The sequence below is a fragment of the Tachysurus fulvidraco genome, chromosome 5, assembly GCF_022655615.1.
Source record: "Tachysurus fulvidraco isolate hzauxx_2018 chromosome 5, HZAU_PFXX_2.0, whole genome shotgun sequence".
NCBI lineage: Eukaryota > Metazoa > Chordata > Actinopteri > Siluriformes > Bagridae > Tachysurus > Tachysurus fulvidraco.
Window position 1 is genome coordinate 23,915,902 of NC_062522.1, and position 22,659 is coordinate 23,938,560.

Below are 22,659 nucleotides of genomic sequence, written 5' to 3' on the forward strand. Positions count from 1 at the left end.
CAAGGTTAGGGACCTGTATAAAAGTGAGAGAGAGGCAATTGTCCTGTTGAGAATCAGCAGGTGATTCAGTCCTAAAGAAGACGGGGTATGAACAAAGAAAAGCATGATGAAATTTAACTGGAATATTATGTCCTGTGACAAAGGCTTTGGTTGCACATTTTATTGGATTTGCAAATGTGCATCAGTTTGGGTTTGATTTTAATCACAGTCACAATTTTTATGTTCAAAAGGTGACTGAACAGTGCGCTAGCAAATAGATTACAGTACCACAACAAAAGAAATGCCTTTACAGATGAGATATTTTAACATTACATGATGTACTATTTAAGAAGAGTATAGGGAAAGACAACATAAGTTCATATCCTTGAAATAGTAAAGCATGTACTGTACTGTAGTAATAGCAGATCATATTACATTGAACCAAGTAAGTGTAGTATACTGTATAATGAATATTTATAGATGGCTTTATTTATAAAACAATCACAATGTCACAACCCAAAAGAGAAAGATAGCAAGTTATCTTTCCTTACCTTAGATTGATTGCTATTGAGACTGATAAGGAAAGGGACTTGACTCTGGCATTCATATTTTTTGAGAGATAGATGCAATTATTTTGTGTTGATTTTCAGATTTCTAAAAATTCTTTCTTTGTATTGGTAATAAGTAATATTCTAATTTTCTGAGATACTGAATTTGGGATTTTCCTTAGTTATAATCATCAAAATTAAAAGAAATTTGAAAAACATTTGAAATATATCTGTCTGTGTGTAATAAATGAATATAATATACAAGTTTATATATATATATATATATATATATATATATATATATATATATATATATATATATATATGTGTGTGTGTGTGTGTGTGTGTGTGTGTGTGTGTGTGTGTGTGTGTGTGTGTGTGTTTACCCATTGCTCCCCCTGTCCTGAAGGAGTTCCCGAATGAAATTTAACATTATTTTCCTGTTTTGTTGATCAATAATCACACATCTGTTTTTTCTGAATATGACATGCACTAAGTTTTGCATTTTTGCAGAGAGAATTATTCAACATGGACCTGTTTTCACCCAAGAGCCTAGTGACAGTGTTTTTCCACTAAGCAGTGAAGACAACAAGATATTTATCAACTGCAAAGCCAAAGGAAATCCGCGACCACATTACAGGTAAAAAAATGGCCCATACTAGCTTAAAATTCTCAAGCATTTTAGAGCACATCAAAGACACTGGCCAAGGGTCAGGTCTTGGTGGTTAGAGTATTAGAATGTAAAGGGAATCCCCTCATCCAAATCAGTGCTGTTTCATTTCAATTTAGTTAAAAATCTGTATTGTTATTATCAGGAAATGTAACTAAAAGGGGTGGAGGAAAGACTCAAATTAAAGCAAAGCACATGTAAAAACATAACATAAACATTAAATATATTAGTGCTTGTGTGCCTGGGAGTGTGAAAGGTTGCACTTCTTTTCTTTGCACCCTACAAACATGCATGTACACACACACACACACACCTATTTGCATTTTGTTTATTTGTAAGTCATGGGCATAAATTTCATTTAACAGTTGGGGGGGGTGGCAATAAATATAAAATTTCTCATGAGCAATTGTTTAAAGGGGACACAAATAATTCAGTCTAATTGTACTTATAAAGATATGTCCCCACAGTGAAAAACTTTGCTTTTATCATTATTATTGAGACTGCATCATTATGGTTAGTTTCAAAGATTTTCTCAGGTTCAATGACAAAGCAGATTTTTCTTCAAAACTATTTATTGCATTGTTTGTGTTGTTTACAGTTAAGCCATCAACATACAATAAAATATAAACATGTCTGTTATTGTGAAAAATATATATAAAATAAGTAATGTTTTGTAACAAAATCAATTATTAAATAATCAAATTACAGTAACTGCTCTATGTATAAAAACAACAAAACGGCTTTGGCGTGTTAGTTGTAGTGCACTATGCAACAAGCTAACGTTAAAGGCAGGGTCTCCGATTTTTGAGAAATGCTTCAGAAAACTGAGTTGGGCCAAAGAATAAACAAAAATCAAAACAAGCGTGTAGCCAATGAGCAGAAAGGGGCGGGGCTTGTCAATATGCGGCAGAGAGTGTGCAGTGCACATGTGTGACATTAGCAGATAGCAGTTTTAGCATTGACATGGAGGATAAAAACAAAGAAAGAAAGCGAAGAAAGGCTTACGATAAGGCAAGAAGCTGGACCCGTGTTAGTATTGGATCAGCTTTCCAGCACTGGAGAGAACTGAAGGAGCGGGAAGTTGGCCACATATTCACAGTTTGGAGTTTCCCGAGTCAATAACTCCTGAGCTAAACGCTGTTACTACACAAATAATACCTCTTTTCTATTGTAGTAATGCATAGAAGCAGCTACAACCGCGTGTTGTGTAGTAACAGCGTTTAGCTCAGGAGTTACTGACTCGGGAAATTAACTTCACTTAAGACGCCGAGGTTGCTTTTTTCTTTCTCGATAGGTGAGTAACGTTGGTTTTGCTTTGTTTCACAGAACTAATATATGTCGTCCTTTGCATGATTATGTTTGTGTGTCATTTTTGCTTGTTTGTTTATCTGCAATCGTATTGTTCTTCCCTTCAGCTATGATAAAGACACATTTCTTTCCATTAGTTGCCTGGGTTACGTATGTATGTGTGGGCGGAGCTATCAATACAGGGGTGGGACCCATTTGTTTTGGTGATTTCAAATGTCGACATTGGTGTTCAAAAATTGGAGACTCTGTTTTTAATGGAGTTCAACATTAAATGAGCCGCAGCCACACACCTGACACCTGACTCATAGGTGAGATGAACGGGAAAGCAGGCAGTGGGTCAAACCACTGTGAGGAAGGGGAGGGGGAACTCAGCTGTTTCTAAATGCATTTTTTGCGTTTGTTTTTTTCTACTTACACAATTATTTAGGTATACATACATATATTTTTGCACAATAGAGAGTGCGATATTTAAAAAAAAAATTGGGGGGACAATCCTCGGATAGGGGGATGGGACAATCCTCGGTTGGGGGGACAATCCTCAGATGAGGGGGAGAGACAAACCTCAGATGGGGGGGGCATGTCCCCTCCGTCCCCCCGGGATTTACACCCATGTTTGTAAACAAGTAAAAAGAAAGTCATAGGTCAGTTTGACATGCATGTCGAAGTATTAAAATACAGATGAGTTTAGATTTAAGTAGCCAGTGTATTTAATGGTTTGCCATCACAATTGTTCAGTTGCTGTTGGAAAATGCAAAACTGTGCTTCCCTTCACCTGCAGGTGGAAAATCAATGGAAAAGATCTCAGTGCTTACAAAAATTTAAACTACAGCCTGGTAGAGGGCAACCTCTTGATCAATAACCCACAGGCAATGAAAGACGGAGGATCTTACCAGTGTATTGCCAGTAATGCTTTTGGAACCATTCTGAGCCGCAAGGCCAAAGTGGAGTTTGCCTGTGAGTAAAGTTCAGACATCAAATTGAAAGGTTTCCTGAATAATTCTATTGTAAAGTTGCTTATATATATATATATATATATATATATATATATATATATATATATATATATATATATATATATATATATATATATATATATATATATATACACGTGGGTCAAACCATATATATATACACACACACACACACACACACACACACACACACACACACACACACACACACACACACACACACACAGAAATGAGAACACCATTCACATTTTTACATAAGTGAAAATGTCCAAATTGGGCCCAGAGTGTCAATATGTTTGGTTACCATTATTCTCCAGCACTGCCTTAACCCTTTTGGGCATGGAGTTCACCAGAGCATCACTGGTTGCCATTGGAGTCCTCTTCCACTCCTTCATGATGACATCACAAACTGGTGGATGTTAGAGACCTTGCATTCCTTCAAATTCTGTTTGAGGATGCCCCACAGATGATTAATAGGGTTTAGGTCTGGAGAAATGCTTAGCCAGTACGTTGACTTTACCCTCAGCTTCTTTAGCAAGGCAGTGGTCATCTTGGAGGTGTGTTTGGGTACATGTTGGCATTCATGGTTCCCTCAATGAACTGTAGCTCCCCAGTGCCAGCAGCCCCAGACCATGACACTCCCACCTCCATGCTTGACTGTAGGCAAGGCACTTGTCTTTGTACAGCTCACTTTTTTGCCATCACACATGCTTGACAACATCTGAATCAAATACATTTATCTTGTTCTTATTAGACCACAGGATATGGTTCCACTAATCCATGTCCTTAGTCTGCTTGCCTTCAGCAAACTGTTTGCAGGTTTTCTTGTGCATCATCTATAGAAGTGGCTTTCTTCTGGGATAACAGCCATGCAGACCAATTTGATGCAGTGTGCTGTGTATGGTCTGAGCAGGGACAGGCTGACCCCCACCCCTTCAACCTCTGCAGTAATGCTGGCAGCATTCATATGTCTATTTCCCAAACACAACCTCTGGATATGATGCTGACCAGGTGCATTCAACTTCTTTGGTCGAGGCCTGTTCTGAGTGGAACTTGTCCTGTTAAATCACTGTATGGTCTTGGCCACTGTGCTGCAGTTGAGTTTCAGGGTCTTGGCAATATTCTTATAGCCTATGCCATCTTTATGTACAGCAATCTTTTTTTTCAGATCCTCAGAGAGTTCTTTGCCAAGAGGTGCCATGTTGAATTTGCAGTGACCAGTATGAGAGCGTGAGAGCGATAACACCAAATTTAACACGCCTGCTCCCCATTCACACCTGAGACCTTGTAACACTAACGAGTCACATGACACCGGGGAGAGAAAATAACTAATTGGGCCAAATTTAGACATTTTCACTTTTGTGGCCAGTGGTTTAGACATTAATGGCAGTGCGCTGAATTACTTTGAGGGGACAGCAAATGTAAACTGTTATACAAACTCCCTACATTACATTGTAGCAAAGTGTCATTTCTTCAGTGTTTCACATGAAAAAATGTAATATAATATTTACAAAAATGTAAGGGGTGTATTCACTTCTGTGAGATATTATATGTGTATATACAGTACATACATGTTTATTTCTGTCAATTTACAAAATGCAAAGTGAGCAAACAAAAGAAAAATCTAAATCAATTTAACATTTTGTGTTACTACCCTTTGCCTTCAAACCAGCATCAATTCCTATAGGTACACTTGAAAAAAGTCAGGAATTTTATAGGATTATAGTCTGGTGTATGATCAACCAATTATACGAAACAGGTGCTAATGATCATTAAGGTCACATGAAGGTTGAAACCCAGTCATGAACTGAAACAGAAACAGCTGTGTAGGAGGCTTAAAACTGGGTGAGGAACAGCCAAACTCTGCTACCAAGATGAGGTTGTGAAAGACAGTTTCATGTCATGGCAATATTGAGCACAGCAACAAGACACAAGGTAGTTATACTGCATCAATAAGGTCTCTCCCAGACAAAGATTTCAAAGCAGACTGGGTTTTCTGTGCTGTTCAAGCTCTTTTGAAGAAGCACAAAGAAACGGGCAACGTTGAGGATCGTAGACGCAGTGGTCGGCCAAGGAAACTGACAAGTGCAGCACGTGAAAGACACATCAAGCTTATTACCCTTCATAATGTCCCACAGTGCCATCAGCTCAGAACTAGCAGAAAAATGTGGGACCCGGGTACACCCATCTACTGTCTGGAGAAGTCTGGCCAGAAGTGGTCTTCATGGAAGCCAAAATGCCATACCTCCAACGTGGGAATAAGGCCAAGTGACTCAAGTATGCACAAAAACATAGGACCTAGGGTGCAGAAAAATGGCAGCAGGTGCTCTGGACTGATGAGTCAAATTTGAAATATTTGACTGTACTGTAACAGAAGGCAGTTTGTTATAATGCGATACAATAATACGATACAATAATGAGTGTCTGCAGGCAACAGTGAAGCATGGTGGAGGTTCCTTGAACATTTGGGGCTGCATTTCTTCAAATGGAGTTGGAGGTTTATTCAGGATTAATGGTGTACTCAATGCTGAGAAATACAGCCAGATTCTTCACTATCATGCAATACCATCAGGAAGGCGTATGATTGGCCCCAAATTTATTCTGCAGCAGGACAACGACCCAAACATACAGCCAAACTCATTAAGAACTATCTTCAGCGTAAAGAAGAACAGGAAGTACTGAAAGTGATGGCATGGCCCCCACAGATCCCTGATCTCAACATCATCGAGTGTGTCTGGGATTACATGAAGAGACAGAAGGATGTGAGAAAGCCTACAGTACATCCACAGAAGATCTGTGGTTAGTTCTCCAAGATGTTTGAACATGAACGTGCCAAGTGTTATTGTGTGTGTCGGGATTCGTAGTTTGTGGTGGCCATGATTGTACTGTAGGTCAAGGCGGTCTCTGAAAAATGAAGTTCAAACTCGATTCCGGTGAAGTGTGTTTATAGATCTTAGGTGTAGTTATATGAAGTAGGTCTGAATAGAGAAGACTACAGAATTACAAAAAAAAACAAGTACAAATTGTCATTTCAACACAAGATTCTGATAGCACGAACATTAATAATATTATTAATATAATTCTGAATATCATGGATGAAATATTGAAAATGGCATACTGACTGAATATGTATTAACAGCATAAACAAATCTGTTGTCATTTGCAATTCCAAAGCCATTCTTGAGTGACATAATCAGCAATGTTGTTTATTCAGTATTATTCTGGGTTTATTCAAAAATGCATGTTTACATATACTGAGTGTTTTGTATTCATAACAATGACATTTTTATAAAGATATTCCTGCAATGTGTTCTCAAATCTCAGAAACATATAATTACATGTGAATTACAATAAGCAAATATGTATGGAAATTTATTAGGTATCTGTTAATTTTGCAAGTTAATTTTGGATCTAGATAATTCATTATTCAACTGTAGTAATTGTAGATCCATTATTGTATAGAATTAGTTGTAAAATATCCCACAGTGTACAGGATCTGACATTCAGAAAATATGTTTTCAAGCTTTCCCTTAGACAGCCGATTAAATGCTTAACTAAAAGCTTTGTTTTTAATTGGCTGACTGATGCCTGCAGTGGTAGTGATATTTCATATATTCTCTGTGGATTTGAATGGTATTTTCTAAAGGTTCCTTTCCTCTGTGCTTTTCAATGAGATGGTGCTTACACAATGAAGACTAATGGCATAACTGTTGTTTGCAGATCTTCAGAATTTTACCAACAAGGCCAGAAATGCAGTCTCAGTGAGAGAAGGTCAGGCTGTGGTGCTGCTATGTGGCTCACCACCCTATTTTGGAGGTATTGTGCTTTTGTATTTGCTGTTGATAATATATTTTTATTCAAGGCAACTTTATGTAGCTCTTCATCTTTCACTCTTCATTTGCCTTGGGAAATCTTTTCTAAGCTGTAAATTCTCAAAGCTGCCCAACTATGGTTTGATCCAGCAGGTGGCACCAATGAGCAATGGAACTGGAGGGTAACTAAAAAAACAAAAGCCAACTGAAAATTCTAATTTGTGCAAATATATTGAAAAGAATAACATAAAATCCTTTTTTAAAAATGTAGCTTTGTTTTTGTATCTAACAGTAATAATGAGGTATACTTGTAAACAAGAACCTCTTTCAGAATTTGAAATCTAAAAGAATATCAAAAATGATGAGAAAGATCAGTATATATTTTTAATTAAAACAACAATACACTGACAATGCAGAAAATTAAAAATGGAATTTATTATAGCATATTTTTATGTGATATATATATAAACAAAAATGAAACCCCATACATATTATTTGAAAATAATAAAAGGTGCTTTTCTCAGTTGTGTTTATAGATATTCATTACTTTCTACCAAGATATGGCCATCATTTCAAAATAATAATTCTCTCTTACTCACTCATTTTCTACCGCTTATTCGACTACCTCGGGTCACGGGGAGCCTGTGCCTATCTCAGGCATCATCTGGCATCAAGGCAGGATACACCCTTGACGGAGTGCCAACCCATCAAAACCCACAGGCACGGGGGAGAACACACAAACTCTGCACACACAAGGCGGAGGCGGGAATCGAACCCCGACCCTGGAGGTGTGAGGCGAACGTGCTAACTACTAAGCCACTGTGCCCCCAAAAATAATAATTCAATAGTTACTATTTTTCACTAATTAATCAAATATCTTAAAAGAAATCACTTGTTCACTAGCACATAGAATAGAAAAATAACAATAATAAAAGGTTAAACTTCAAGAATCATGCACCAAAAACAAGACACATGAAAAAGATAGCAATAATCAAACCTCCAAACTCAAAGCACACATCTTCGCAAATGCATTTATTTACTTTATGCAAAATTTACTTTTTAAAACAAAATTATAAAAAAAAGTATGAATAGAAGTATACAAGAGATGCTTTCTAAACTGGTAGCATTCAGAGATAATTTCTTCCTAGACTTTCATCACCTCACATCTGAAAACTTCTATTCCTAACTACTTCTATTTCTTCTCTCTCTCTCTCTCTCTCTCTCTCTCTCTCTCTCTCTCTCTCTCTCTCTCTCTCTCTCTCTCTCTCTCTCTCTCTCTCTCTGACACACACACAGACACACCTACCTCATGGCATTTAGCTCAATTTCTCCATACCTCCTCCTTTCTTAATGCCACATGTGCCCTTGCGGTCATTTTGGAAAGGTTATTTTCTTTAGGATTGGCCTTATATTGCTGGCTAATAAAGGCATTTGGCAGTCCTTGTGGAGCAACAAGCTTTTTTATCCCTCTCTGCAGCCACTGATGTCTGCTGTGCTTATATGCAGCTGATTAGCAGGCCATCAAAGCTCATAGACACTCACACATACACACATGCCACTGGTGCAATTTCATGCCATCAGCCCAGCATTCTGCCACTTGGAAGCATTTTCCAGAGGATCGAATGGCCTTAAGCATTATGGCCCTCCCTCTGTTAGCTCATAGTCCCTTTTTTCTCTTTTCCACTTCTCCTGAGTGCTTTCATATAGATATATGCTTTGGATATGTGGAACTGTAGCTCTGGACTGGAGGGTTTTAAGATCCTCTTCCCCTTTCCAATTCCGTTTCAGCTTTATCTGCTTCACTAAGTGACATCATGGTAATATTAATGCAAATCATTTTATTATTATTATTGTTATTTTGTATGTTGCCATCTGGATGAAGTGCTGGGGTTTTGTCTGTATTTTTTCCATATATATTATTTACAGTGCAAATAACTGATATGAAGTTATATGGGGTGTACTTAAATGCACTTTATCACTATACAGAATAATCAAATGATATTGCTTGGGTCACTGGGTCAATTGCACTGTGGTAAACAGTACTTGAACTCATTCAATTACTGCTATTCAGTAATCATGAAAGGACCATCACACCCCATCAATTCGTTTAATATTCAAGTCTATAATCTATGAACTAAAAATGGGTCTTTGTTCTCTATGCAAAACAAAAAGCACTCTGACTTTTAGACATGCCATGCTTAGTTCTTATCGAACTGTGTTTCAATCTGTCCAGCCCTCCCAGGCCTTTAATAAGCACCCCTTAATTTGACACTGATGTCGACAGATGCAGCTGCTTGGCACTACGGTCTCTGTCTCATCAAGAAACATGGAATTGAACCGACCCCCCGAAACAAAAAGGCCCAATTCATTTCTAAACTGTTGCGAAATCTTTATAAAGTGATTGAAAAAGCACTGCAAAATGCATTTAAATGGGTGAAATTTATTGTTTTCCTTTACTCTCACCATAATTGTAGTTTCATATAAAACTAATAATTAATTCATCAGCAAATCGTTAAAGAACCCTGAACTAGTCATACTCGTTGAAGATTTTTTTTCCAGTTTTTCTATTGTTATTATTTAAGAATAAAAACAAAATATTATTTATAATATATAGAAGAAAACCAAAATAATTGACCAAGATTTGGAATGCAAGTTCTGTGGCTATCATTGACACTGACATGTAAACTGTACAATTGAAGATTAGAAATGACATAAAGTTATGGGAAAAGTGACTGTCTATCTAAACATGGCAAAAACATGGATAAGCTATGTTAAATTGCTCCTGTGAATTAATTTGTGAATTCATGTTTGTGTAATGCCCTGACAATATATTGTGAGTCAATTTTCCATATCCATTGGAAATCTGACCCGGATTAAACAGTTACTGAAGATGACTGATAATGAAGATACAGTAAGGGTAAATCAGTATCAGCTGTACATTATTTTCAAATAATACTTATAATCTTTCTAGAAAATTTGAAAATGCAAACAAGCACCTTCATACATTTTTTTTGTACCCTTCCTCCACATGTTTTTTAGAATTTGTTTTGCCACTGTGGTTTTTATAGTAGATAAATGTCACAGCACTGCCTATCAACAGGCCTATCACTACAGTTTGATTAGACTAAATATTAGATTTGAAATAAATAAAACTAGTCAGGCATTAATGTAAGCAATACCCCATGCTATGTTGCACAACACTGTTTTCTCACACTGTTCCACTTCAAGAGGCTTGTCAATGAGAGTCAGCACGAGTTACTTTAATGGTACATGGAGCAATGTAAACACCACACAGACTTGTTACCAGATTTTTTTTACTGCACCATATGTTCCACCTGTATATGTTTATCTGTTAAATGATTTCATGTTCCTAATTAAACTGCCACTGTCATGAGCTCAATATTTACATTATAATGTAATAATGTACAATACAGTTGTCTCACAGTGCTGCTGGATCATTTTGTCTGGATGGTATTGACTTTCATTCATTTAAATAAACACTCCAGCATTAATTAGTTAAAAACATTATTAATTTATCTTCACTAAGCCTTATACACTAGTCAGAGTTTTGGTGCATCCAGAACACTGGGTGCAAGATATAAAAATAATCTGGATGCAACTCTAATCCATTTTAATATATAAATCAGTATCTTCTACCTGATTTAATTTTGATAATTTACATTAAGGCACATGAAACCTGCTATTTTTACTGTAGAAATAATAAACATTTGCAAAACATGAAATTCGGCATTAAAAAAACATGTTAACAGAGTAACCGCTTATTTATGGTGAACAGATATACATGGGTTAAAAGTTTATTCCTATCTTTCATTTCAGATGAAACATGAAATATTGCTGATAAAATTAATGATTTGTTATTATTAATTAAATATACAGTAAACAATGGTAGAGTAGTGCACCTTACACTAAAGCATTATCTCAATGTTTACAGTAAATAAGATTGATTTCAAATGCTCATATTGTACACTAAAGCATTACCTCAAAGTTTACAGTAAATACGATTGATTTCAAATGCTCATATGTGTATTGCTTTTGGGGTTTCAAGTGACTTTGCAAATTGGGAAAATATTGTAATGTGATCCGCTTTGATTAAACTAGGACTTTAGCCACAGAGCCACAGACTTAAATGATCCCTATACATACTGTATGTCAAAATGTAAATGCTTACAGTATCTGAATACAAAATGTATTAACTGTAGAACTGAACATTTTTTTCCCTTTTTTTGTGTAGAGATTGATAGGTCTAGTTTAAAATAAAAAAGATATATAATCTATGCAAGTTTTAAGAAATTATAATATACAAAATTATACATTATATATAAATTTAGAAAAAGTCATACTGTATATAGCATATATAAGACCTTTTGATTGAATGGTTTTCCAATAGAAAGACTTATATACAATCCATATAGGGTAGCCTCTAAAGAAATTAAACTGCGGTTGATAGTGCTGTGTATATAGTGTAGTCCATATGAACTAATGTTTTTGTGACTAATTTATTTGGCTTCTTTTTCCCAGAGATTAGATACTCATGGATCTACAATGGCCACCCCAGTGTCCTCATTCAAGACAACCGACGCTTTGTGTCCCAGAGGACAGGGAACCTCTACATAGCTAAAATGGAACCAACGGATGTGGGCAACTATACATGTGCAGTAAAAAATTTGATGACCAATGGCACTGTGTATAGTTCCCCCACTCCTGTGGTACTGCGCCAGGATGGTGAGGGACCTCAGGGTCTTAATGGGTGCAACAATCATCTATTGTTTCTGAAAAAAATATGCTGCAGCTCAGTCAGTGTCAAATAGTGTTAGCTAGTGCCTTCCTTTTTAAAAATTATTCCAAAATTAAAATGCAGAAAATACAATTAAAAAAAAATATAAACAAAAATTTGTAAACTTGTAATGATGATGTAATTATGAAATAAAACACTATCTACAATTTAATCATTAAGATCATATATGTTTAGTGTCTGTGTGCTCTTTAACAGCCTTTAACAGCCTCTGAATGTTGTATTAGCATGTATGTAGCTGTCTTATAAATCATTACTTACCTGTCAGTCTTTTAGTTGGTTACAAAATAGGCTATATATCATACTATAGTATACTAAATAAACATCTGTGTTTGTGATTATAAATGAACATATTTATTTTTAATTGATTGCTTTCTTCATCATTTATTCCAGCTATGATGGGTGAATATGAGCCAAAAATTGAAGTCCAGTTTGAAGAAATTCTGCATGTCCTTAAAGGATCATCGGTTAGACTGGAGTGCTTCGCTTTAGGAAAGTAGGTCTCTGCTTGTATAGCATATGGACTGTTTCCAGCCTCCAGAGATTTCTGAAGCTAGCAAGGACTTTGCACACTTGGCACATAGTACATCTTTGAGCCTTATTTAAGAGAAAGATATCAGGAAAATGCTGGCTCTTTTAATCTTAGCAAAATGTGGCCAGGACCAAAGAACAGGGCATTCATCATTGCAAAACCAGCTGCAAGCCCTGATTAAGGGATTTTGTAGGAGGTTAGAGACCTCTGATTTTTTTAAAGGTAATATAGTAAGCCTAACAGAGATTATATCTCAGTATTATAAAAATAAAAAATTAAAAAATATTAATAAAAAACTTACAAACAAACAACACAAATACATTGCATGGGATCATGTTCAAGGTAAAGCCATGGACCCCATTGGGGATTATTACAGATTTTTAAGTCTTCGAGCCATGTCTGGAACATCAATGTCAGCAATATCAGCTAGAGAAATGTGACTCCAGTGAGATTGTTTTCCCTGGCGATGATTTGGAGTGTACTGACCCTCTGACTAAGTCAGGGGTTCAGCATAGACCTTTCCATGCATTTATGGATATACAACACCAGCCTGAAGTTACTGCTGGAATCAGAGGCTTGACAAAGAGAGCTAATGAGATCTACAGATTTTGTACAGGCATGGATGATTAGCACTACAAGACTGTAGAATTGCAGTAATGCTGGAGGAAGTATAGATGTCTGGTTGTCCAGTAGAAAGTGTGAGATAGAGGAACTTCAAGCCAGCACTACTTTGGTTAAGTGACAGCAGGGTGTGTGAACCAAATGGGATAAAGGATTGAATCGTAAGATTTTATAGACAGAGCTGGAAAGCCAAGCTATTCTGGATCAAGTCTTGATCTAGTTGGTTTATGAGGTCTGGACACAAACCCTGTTTAGTGAGCTGGCTACAATGATACTTTCATATGTGTGCTTCTCCTTGTATTAGATAGGTATATTTGTGTGTTAGACAGACATGTTTGTGTGGTGTTAAGTGACAAATCCATAAGAAACTGAGTACATACCATACAGTCACTGAGCATACAGTAATGATGACCATGGACCTTGCCATGGGACCATGGGACCATGGGACTTGCTGTAGTTTCAGACACTGATGAGGCCTTTATGGTCCTGATTGAACATATTTGTGATCCTAAGAAAATGATGAGTAATCTGAGGTATTACTTGGGCATAAACCAGGACCTGATCAGTTGCAGGGCCTCATCTTACATCAGTAATAATGTTCATTGCTTCATAAGGTGTATGATAAAATATCTCTAATTATATATAAATGACAAAACAACATTCACTGAAATCTAATGCAAGTATATTATATTAAAATAATGGCAATATATTACTGCAGAGCTAATAGCAAAACTTTCAAATAATTATGTGTACCTGTGAAACACCTCTGACACACCTTTATGCAAAAAGCAATGCATGCAGTTTCAGTATTGAATCCTCACAGTACATACTGTGAATATAGACCTGATAGACGATACCTAAAAAAGATAATCCAAAATCATTTGTTCAATTTGATTTGTTCACACAGCTAATATTGGATAATGAAATGTTTTGATATTTTGGACACATTGAAGATATTACTTGATACTTCTTGAGATTTACTGAGATTGTAAGTCCAGGAAAAAAAAAATTGTTGCAATTTTATTTAATCTTACTTTTTGGATATCTATCATAAATCATATTATCTATTAATTACTACTATTTTCTGTCTCTGTAGCTATTAATATATAACTGATTTTACATTTCAATGCTTAGTCAAAAAAGAAGTGCATTCAGATTAGAATTACTGTACTGCATAAATAAATAAATAAATAAATAAATAAATAAATAAAATAAAGAACCTCACAAGTCAGTGAGGTTGAATAAATCACTTGTTTTTCTATTTCTATTTATCATGCAGTTAGTAAACCAATAAGAAGTTGATGATCCTATATTTGCATACAAGGCAAATATCTTCTTCTTCCTTCCACTTTTCCTGTTAGGGGTCACCACCTCCCTCCTCTGCAAAAGTCCAAACCATCTCAAACTAGCCTCTCTGTCCCCAAAATGGACAACCCGAGCTGTCCCTCTGATGTGCTTGTGTTTTTAATCCTGTTAATCCTCGTCACTACTAAAGAGAACTTCAACATCCTTGTCTCTGCTATATACATCTCTGCCTCATGTCTTTTACTCACTTCTGCAGTCTCTAACCCATACAGCATAGCTGGCCTCACTACTGTCTTGTACACCTTTCCTTTGATTCTTGTTGACTCTCTTCTGTCACACAACACTCCTAACACTTTTTTCCATCCACTTCAACCTGCCTGAACCGGACTCTTCACCTCTTTTCCACACTCCCCATTACACTGAATGATTGATTCCAAATACTTTTACTCCTGCACCTTCTTGATATCAGCATCCCGTAAAATCACTGTTCTACTTTCCTCTCGCTCATACACATGTATTCTGTCTTAATATGACTAACTTTCATTCCTCTTCTTTCCAAAGCAGACCTCCATCTTTCTAGGTGTTTCTCCACTGCTCCCTACTCTCATTACAGGTCACAATATCATCCACAAACATCATTGTCCACAGTGATTGTTGTCTGACTTCATCTGTTAAACAAGAAGGGACACAAAGCCATCCTTGATGTAGCCCCACCTCCAATTCGAAATCCACTGTCTGACCTACAGCACATTTCACTGCTGTCATACTCCTCTCATACATATCTTGAACTACTCTGACGTATTTCTCTAACAGTACTGACATCCTCATACAGCTTTCTCTAGATCCACAAATATGCAATGCAGCTTATTCTAACCATCTCTACACTTCTTCATTAACATTCTCAGAGCAAAAATTGTATCAGTAGTGCCCTTTCTGGGCATGAAGCCATACTGCTGCTCACAGATACCCTCTTCATTTCTTAGCCTAGCTTCCACTACTCTTTCCTATAGCTTCATTGTGTGGCTCATCAACGTTATGCCTCTGTAGTTGCTACAAATATACACATCACCCTTGTTCTTAAAAATTGGCACTAGAACCCTTCTCCTCTCTAAAATCCTGTTGAACAATCTAGATAGAAATTCTACTGCTGTCTCTCCTAGACTCATCCACACCTCCACAGGTATGTCATCTGGACTAACAGCTTTTCCACTCTTGAGTCTTCCTGGCCTCATCCTTTCTAATCTTTCCTATTTCTTGCTCTACAATATTCACCTCTTCCTCCTGTCCTCAATTTCCTCACTCATCAGCTCCTCAAAAAACTCCTTTATTCACTGCACACTCTCCTCACCTGTTAGCATCTTTCCATCTCTATCTTTAATCACTCTTATCTGTTGCACATCCTTCCCATCTCTATCTCTCTATCTCACTAATCTATACAGTCCTTCTTGCCCTCCTTTGTGTCTAATCTGGCATGCAACTAATCATATGCTTTCTGTTTGGCCTTTGCCACATCGCTCTATACTCTGTGCTTCGATTCATTGTAAACGGCTTTCTTCAGTCCTTTCTACATCCCACTTATTTTTAGCTAGCCTCTTCATTCTTCATTTTTTGACTTCCACCACTTCGTCTTCTTTTCTATCTTTACTCTCCTCTTCTTCCTGACCACCAGAGACATCTTATACATCACCATCCAATGCTGTCTGGCAACACTCTCTCTACCACCACTTTGCAGTCAATAATCTCTCTCAGATTGCCTTGTCTACATAGAATGTAGTACATAGCACTCCTATCACCACTCTTATATTTAACTATATGTTCCTCTCTCTTGTTAACTACAGCCATTTCCATCTGCTTAGCAAAGTTCTTCTAAACCTTATCTGTCCTTCTAGATTCCTTTCCTTAAAACCAAACCTGCTAATCATTTCCTCGTCACCTCTGTTTCCCTCACCAAAATGCCTCTTTAAGTCAGCCCCAATCACATCTCTCTACCATCTGAGAATACTCTCCATCACTTCTAACTCCACCACCATATAACTCATGCCAGAATCTTTTCTTTTCTAACTCACAACCTAATTGTGGAGCATAATTACTGATGACATTCAACGTTACCCCTTCAATTTCTAACTTTTAACCCTGTCTGACAATATTTTCACCTCAAAAACATTCCTCACAACCTCATCCTTCAGGATTACTCCTACCCCAATTCTCTTCCTGTCCACACCATAATAAAACAGTTTGTATCCCCCTCCAATTCTACATGTTTTGCTCCCCTTCCACCTGGTCTCATGCACACAGTATATCTACCTTAATTCTTCCCATCATGTCTGCCAGCTCTGTACCTTTCCCTGTTATTGTACCAACATTAAGAGTACCTATTCTTAGACCTATACTCTTGCCTTTCCTCTTCTTGCTCTACCTACAAACCCTTCTCCCTTCTCTCAACAGTAGCCCAATTTCTGTAGGCACCCTATAGGTCAACAATGCAGGTGGTGGTCATTGTTAAACCAGGCCTCTGCCATTCCAGTATGGAATTCACACTGATGATTTGCATGTTTAAATTTGGCACGTTTTATTCCTGACACAACCTTCTTTATACATCCGAGCTTGCGACCGGTACAGAAATCACTGGCTTACAACCTCTGTGGCTAGATTATACAAGGCAAATATAGATGGTAAATAAATAAAACCTGCCCTCAAGGAAACTTGCTTGTCAGTATCACTTGTATTAAACAGTATGAACATTTGGCAATTACATAGGTCTATATCTTAGATGCTCTTACACAAAATGTATAGTGTCAGGAACTGCATAAGCAAGTGCATTTAAGTTTCTTTACAATCTGAAATGCTCAAATGATTCTAATCTGCTATTATCATTATGTTTCTGGATTAAAAAAAAAACAGTTAGATTAGCCTTTACAAGGTAAAATGAAATAAGGCATTTTTGCCATTTCGAAGAATTGAACATTTTAATTTTTAAGTTGTTTCTGATATTCATTTAGTATTAACCATGATACTAACATGGCCTGATTGTCTTATTGGACAGTCCAGTGCCTTCTATCTCTTGGAGAAGAGTGGATGGAAGCCCTTTTCCTGGAAAGATGAAAATAAATCAATCAAATGGCGTCCTGGAGATCCCTTATTTTCGGCCTGAGGATGCAGGCTTTTATGAATGTGTTGCAGAGAACTCCAGAGGCCGTAGTGTTGCAAAAGGAGACCTCATATTTAATGGTAACTATAACTTACAAAAAGGTAATAATAGGAAAAAAAATAAATAATTTATTTCAATTTTGTAAATTGGATTTTCAGTAGATTTGGGTAAAGAATGCTTAAGCATGGCATGCATGGCAACCACTATTGAATAATGAACACCTGCAAATGAATATGCTTAAATACCAGTTGGCTAAGGTAGGCTAAATAAAATGACTTGTATCATTCTTTGGATTGGTGGTGAAAAGCAATTTTGCTCATACTGAGAATTGACCATATAAAGGTTAATATGGAAATATTGTGTACTAATTATCCCCATTGTTTGGTTGTTTATGAAGTACTGAGCAATCTAGCCAACATCCATTTGTACCATGCATAGTCAATGGTAAAGAAGTAATAGGTAGGTATTTAAATAAAGAATTAAGGTAGGAAAAAGTGAGAGAATAATGTTTTTTTTTTTTAATAATTTAGCTTGTAGTCACAGAAGATTTGTGCTCTCCTTGATTGTAGATGTAGAACATCTGCAATGGGCTCAAACTCTGCGTGATGCCAAAATGGCCATTGATTCTGATCTGCACTGGGAGTGCAGGGCCAATGGGAAACCCCAGCCTGTGTACAGATGGCTTAAGAATGGGCAAGCCATGGTGTCTGAGGTGACAAATTTCATTTGCTATGCCTTGAAAATATTTTGTTTCAGTATAAGTTAAACTTGGATTAGTATCCAACAACATACTGTAGTATATGCAGGTATTAGTGACTCCTGATGTTATCATTTTGTTCTCAGGACAGAATCCACATTAATGCAGGCAAGTTCATGCTCTCCAAAGTTAACCTAGAGGATTCAGGGATGTATCAGTGTTTAGCCGAGAATAAGCACAGTGTCATTTATGCCAGTGCCGAACTCAAAGTTGTGGGTGAGTGATCTACTTTTTTTTTATCTAAGCATCAATAGGAAGCCGAATATACATTGACTTTGAGGCACATGATTAAATGTTAACAGCCAATTTTATTTATTTATTTATTTATTTATTTTGTTAAAAAGCATCTCCTCCAGACTTTTCTAAAGGTCCAGTAAGGAAGTCCACAATTGTTCAAAGAGGAGGTGAAGTCATCATTGAGTGTAAGCCACATGCATCCCCCAAGCCCTCCTTCACATGGAGAAAGGAAGGCAATCTGCTGCAAAACAATGAGAGGTAGGGAACACTGGTCAAATGTGCAGAGATGATACTGTATGCAAAGGACTTCAGGTTGGATAAATTGAAGAAATTTACCCATGGACTATTGGTAAACAAAATTTCCCCAAATAAAACTCATGTAATTAGCAGAATTAAGCTTTGATATAAAAGTTTAATAATATTAAGATGTTTGGCTAACACATACAGTATGAGTGAGCATATAAAATCTACTATTTTGGAACAAATAACTGAACCAACATCCAGTCTCCTGAGGGACTTTGCCCTTGTCGGTATAAAATCATGTAGTGTATTTGTCACCTTTCCCTCTTAACTTCTACCACCCCAGAGGTTTCTGGGATCTTAATTAAGACAGAATTTGTGATATAAGCACTTGTCCATGCACAGATGCTGTTTGGTAGACACTATTGTACTGTATTATTTTTCCTGATGGCATTTTCTCAGAAGACTGCATGCTTAATGGCACACTAATTAATTCACTAGGAGTGCAGTCTCTGACCCATGGGGTTTGCATAGGGCAGACAGTCTAGCATGGTCATGTTAGGACAGGAGAGATAGTGAGAGAGAGAGAGAGAGAGAGAGAGAGAGAGAGAGAGAGAGAGAGAGAGAGAGAGAGAATCTAACATGGCTGTATCAGGACAGGTGGCGAGAGAAGTGCATGATCTCCAGTAATAGATTGGGATGAATAGACGGCCATGGCGGGTGTCTATCTACACTAGCGGGAATGCTGCCGCTATGACTCACTGCTGCTGTCTGCAAGCCCCAGAGGAGCCGAGTGATTACTGGATGTGAGGGTAAGAGAGAGATGAAGAGATATGGGAAAGAGGAGAGGGAGAGGCAGGTAGAGCAAGACCAAGAGTTTTTTATTACTTCTGAATGTGTCTAACTATGTCAGTGAACTGCTTTGGCCACATTGAATTGTGCTACAGTCATGTCAGTAAAGTGATGGTGATTAAGAAATGAGAGAGAAAGACAGACAGAGACCGATAGAGAGGGAGGGAGAGAGAGTGTGAGAGAGAGAGAGAGAGAGCGAGAGAGAGAGAGAGAGAGAGAGAGAGAGAGAGAGAGAGAGAGAGAGAGAGAGAGAGAGAGAGAGAGAGAGAGAGAGAATACTGTGTACAGGTACAACAAACCAATAAAATCTATCAGGAATTGATCTGACAGAAATAATGAGAGAAAATGAGAGACTTTATTTTAGTACTTCTAAATATGTTAATTATATCTGTTTTTAATGCTGCTACTTCTATACACAGTCATGACAGTAGAGTGATCCTGAACTGACAAATACACACAAAAACACACACAAAAACACACACACATACACACACACACACACACACACACACACACACACACACAAACACACAGGGTTGTGGGGTGGCTTGGGGGGTGGCTTGGGGGGTGGTGGAGGAACGGGTGCGCTGGGGGTTGGGGGTCGACACACGTATACCACACACACACACACACACACACACAGAGAGAGAGAGAGAGAGAGAGAGAGAGAGAGAGAGAGAGAGAGAGAGAGAGAGAGAGAGAGAGAGAGAGAGAGAGAGAGAGAGAGAGAGAGAGAGAGAGATTAGATCTGACAGAAAAGGGGTGTGTTTGAAGCTTTTTATTATTCTTGTATCTGTTCAAATATGTCTGTACATAGTAAGTATTCCTCTGGCAATTCAGTAATGCTTAAAGCCATGCCAGTAAAGCTAGTCTGAATTGGATGAGGCATCTAGAGAAACATATACTGAAGAGAGACAGAGAGAAATTTTGATGTCAGAAGATATAAATGAGATGTGTGATGGTCGGAATAAAAGAAAAACATGAAGCATATACTTGTTTTGCTGTTTTGCCCTCGTGCCTGTGCACAGGTTGACATGATCATTGCACTGATGTGTTCCGGTTAAGGAAGTTATGGTTAAGATTAAAGAAGTGATTAAGGAAGTGACCATCCTTCCCAGCCTCATGCAGCTCTAAATCAATGCGCCTCGCCCCATTCCCCACAGCCGTTTTTTTCCGTAACTCTCTGCACTTGCAAGCTCTCGCATCGATTAGCTCTCATATTCCATGTGGCGGCCCAGCTGCAGAAAAGTAGGGAGGAAAATGATTACAAAGATGTGTGCATGACTTTATGAGAATTTGAATGTAGCCAGAAGTTTCTTTTCGGTAAGCAGATATTTCTCTTTTTTTCCCCACTCCCGTCATTTTTTTATTTTTGCTCGTTGACCTAAACGCACATTGTAATTGATCAATAAGAGTAGAAACAATACCAGTGCCTAGACTACCTTTCAAGTTGTTGTAAATACATATTTATTTTACAGAAATGGGTTGATTTCTCTGTAACGTTCTCGGCTTTGCCTTTAAATTGATTGAATTGACAGGGGCTAACCTAATGTGTTATGTTGTTTGTGTCTGGGTTACTGTCTATGTGTGTATTTTTCATATTATTCCCAGTAATTAGTAAGCTGCAGAGGAATTATAAATGGGAACCCATAACATTTTATACTGTCTTTAGTTCTTAGTCTTAATTTTCATATGCCTTTTAAAATATTTCGGTCTTAAAGTCTGAAAAATCTATTTTGTTGCTCATTAATAGGGTACAACTGTAGAACAGCTGTTCTATGATGAAGAACCCATTGTTCTATATGTATTTTTATTTGTATGTGTGTTTAATTCTAAAATATCAAATCCACACTAGGTCAGTCATTAAGTTGGCTGAGACCCACTCCTGCTAACACACAATCAAATTATTTTTCTTTTCAAATTTATCCTACCTTCACTTACATTACACTCAGCCAATTACAAGCATACTATTCATGTCTATTTTTATCTCTTAGTTAATATTAAGGTCACAATAAGCAGAGAAAGTGAGTCAGCACTCTCTGGCCTCTATACATCTTCTATTTACCCTTTTCAGAAGCACTGTTAATCTGACATTATACTTCAAAGTAGTGATATGTTTTTTTTTTTTCAAGGTTTCATTCACTACAAAACTTTGTCTGCTTTCTCAATTTCAACTAAATTATCATTATAAATATAATTAATTAATTAAAAAATTCAAATAGTCTTGGTTTACAATTTAAGTCTGAATCAAGATTGTCTAACACTTCAGTATTCTCATCTCATTATGGACAATACATTACATAGACGAATGACCCTCATATATCACTGATTTGTTGTAGTTTGTATATTTCCATAGGCCATATCTAATCATTCTATATCAATCATAAATATTAACCTTAAGTTAAACATCAAAATGACGAGGAAATAGTTAAAGAGCACATCAGTGTAGCATGCACTAAATCCTCCAGAAATTCAGCTTAGACACACAATAACTTTTCCTTTCAACTGAGTTGATGTTCATATTTTTTCTTAATTTCTTACCTGCGTTTCACATATTTTTCACTAAAATCACGTGCAATTGAAATAATTAAGCAATGTAAAAGCAAAGAAAAGTTTGTAACTTAAGTACAAATTTGCAGTAACCTATTCCAAGCTTTCGATCTCAAAGCTTTTTTTTTTTTTTTTCATCTTATTGCAAAAATTTCAAAAATCACATTTTTTTTTTCATTTTCTGTTATAATTGTATTTTCCAGAAATTATTTGAGGTCACTGTTGAACATTAGCATGTGGGTATATTCAACAGAAGAGTAAATTAAAGCAGTGAATTTTGTAGCAGAAAAAAGATACTTGTTTACAGCAAAGGCTA

At 36.9% G+C, this 22,659-nt stretch overlaps 1 protein-coding gene across 1 annotated transcript in view; it reads left to right on the forward strand.

Moving 5' to 3' along the window:
- Positions 1 to 22,659, forward strand: part of LOC113643082 (contactin-4) — a 162,804-nt gene that overhangs the window by 78,123 nt on the left and 62,022 nt on the right. The window contains exons 3-11 of the mRNA XM_047813108.1: positions 1,041 to 1,167; positions 3,284 to 3,459; positions 7,197 to 7,292; positions 11,828 to 12,031; positions 12,495 to 12,597; positions 17,603 to 17,787; positions 18,277 to 18,419; positions 18,551 to 18,680; positions 18,809 to 18,959. Of these exons, the coding sequence (XP_047669064.1) occupies positions 1,041 to 1,167; positions 3,284 to 3,459; positions 7,197 to 7,292; positions 11,828 to 12,031; positions 12,495 to 12,597; positions 17,603 to 17,787; positions 18,277 to 18,419; positions 18,551 to 18,680; positions 18,809 to 18,959 (1,315 nt within the window). The remainder of the gene's footprint in view (positions 1 to 1,040; positions 1,168 to 3,283; positions 3,460 to 7,196; positions 7,293 to 11,827; positions 12,032 to 12,494; positions 12,598 to 17,602; positions 17,788 to 18,276; positions 18,420 to 18,550; positions 18,681 to 18,808; positions 18,960 to 22,659) is intronic.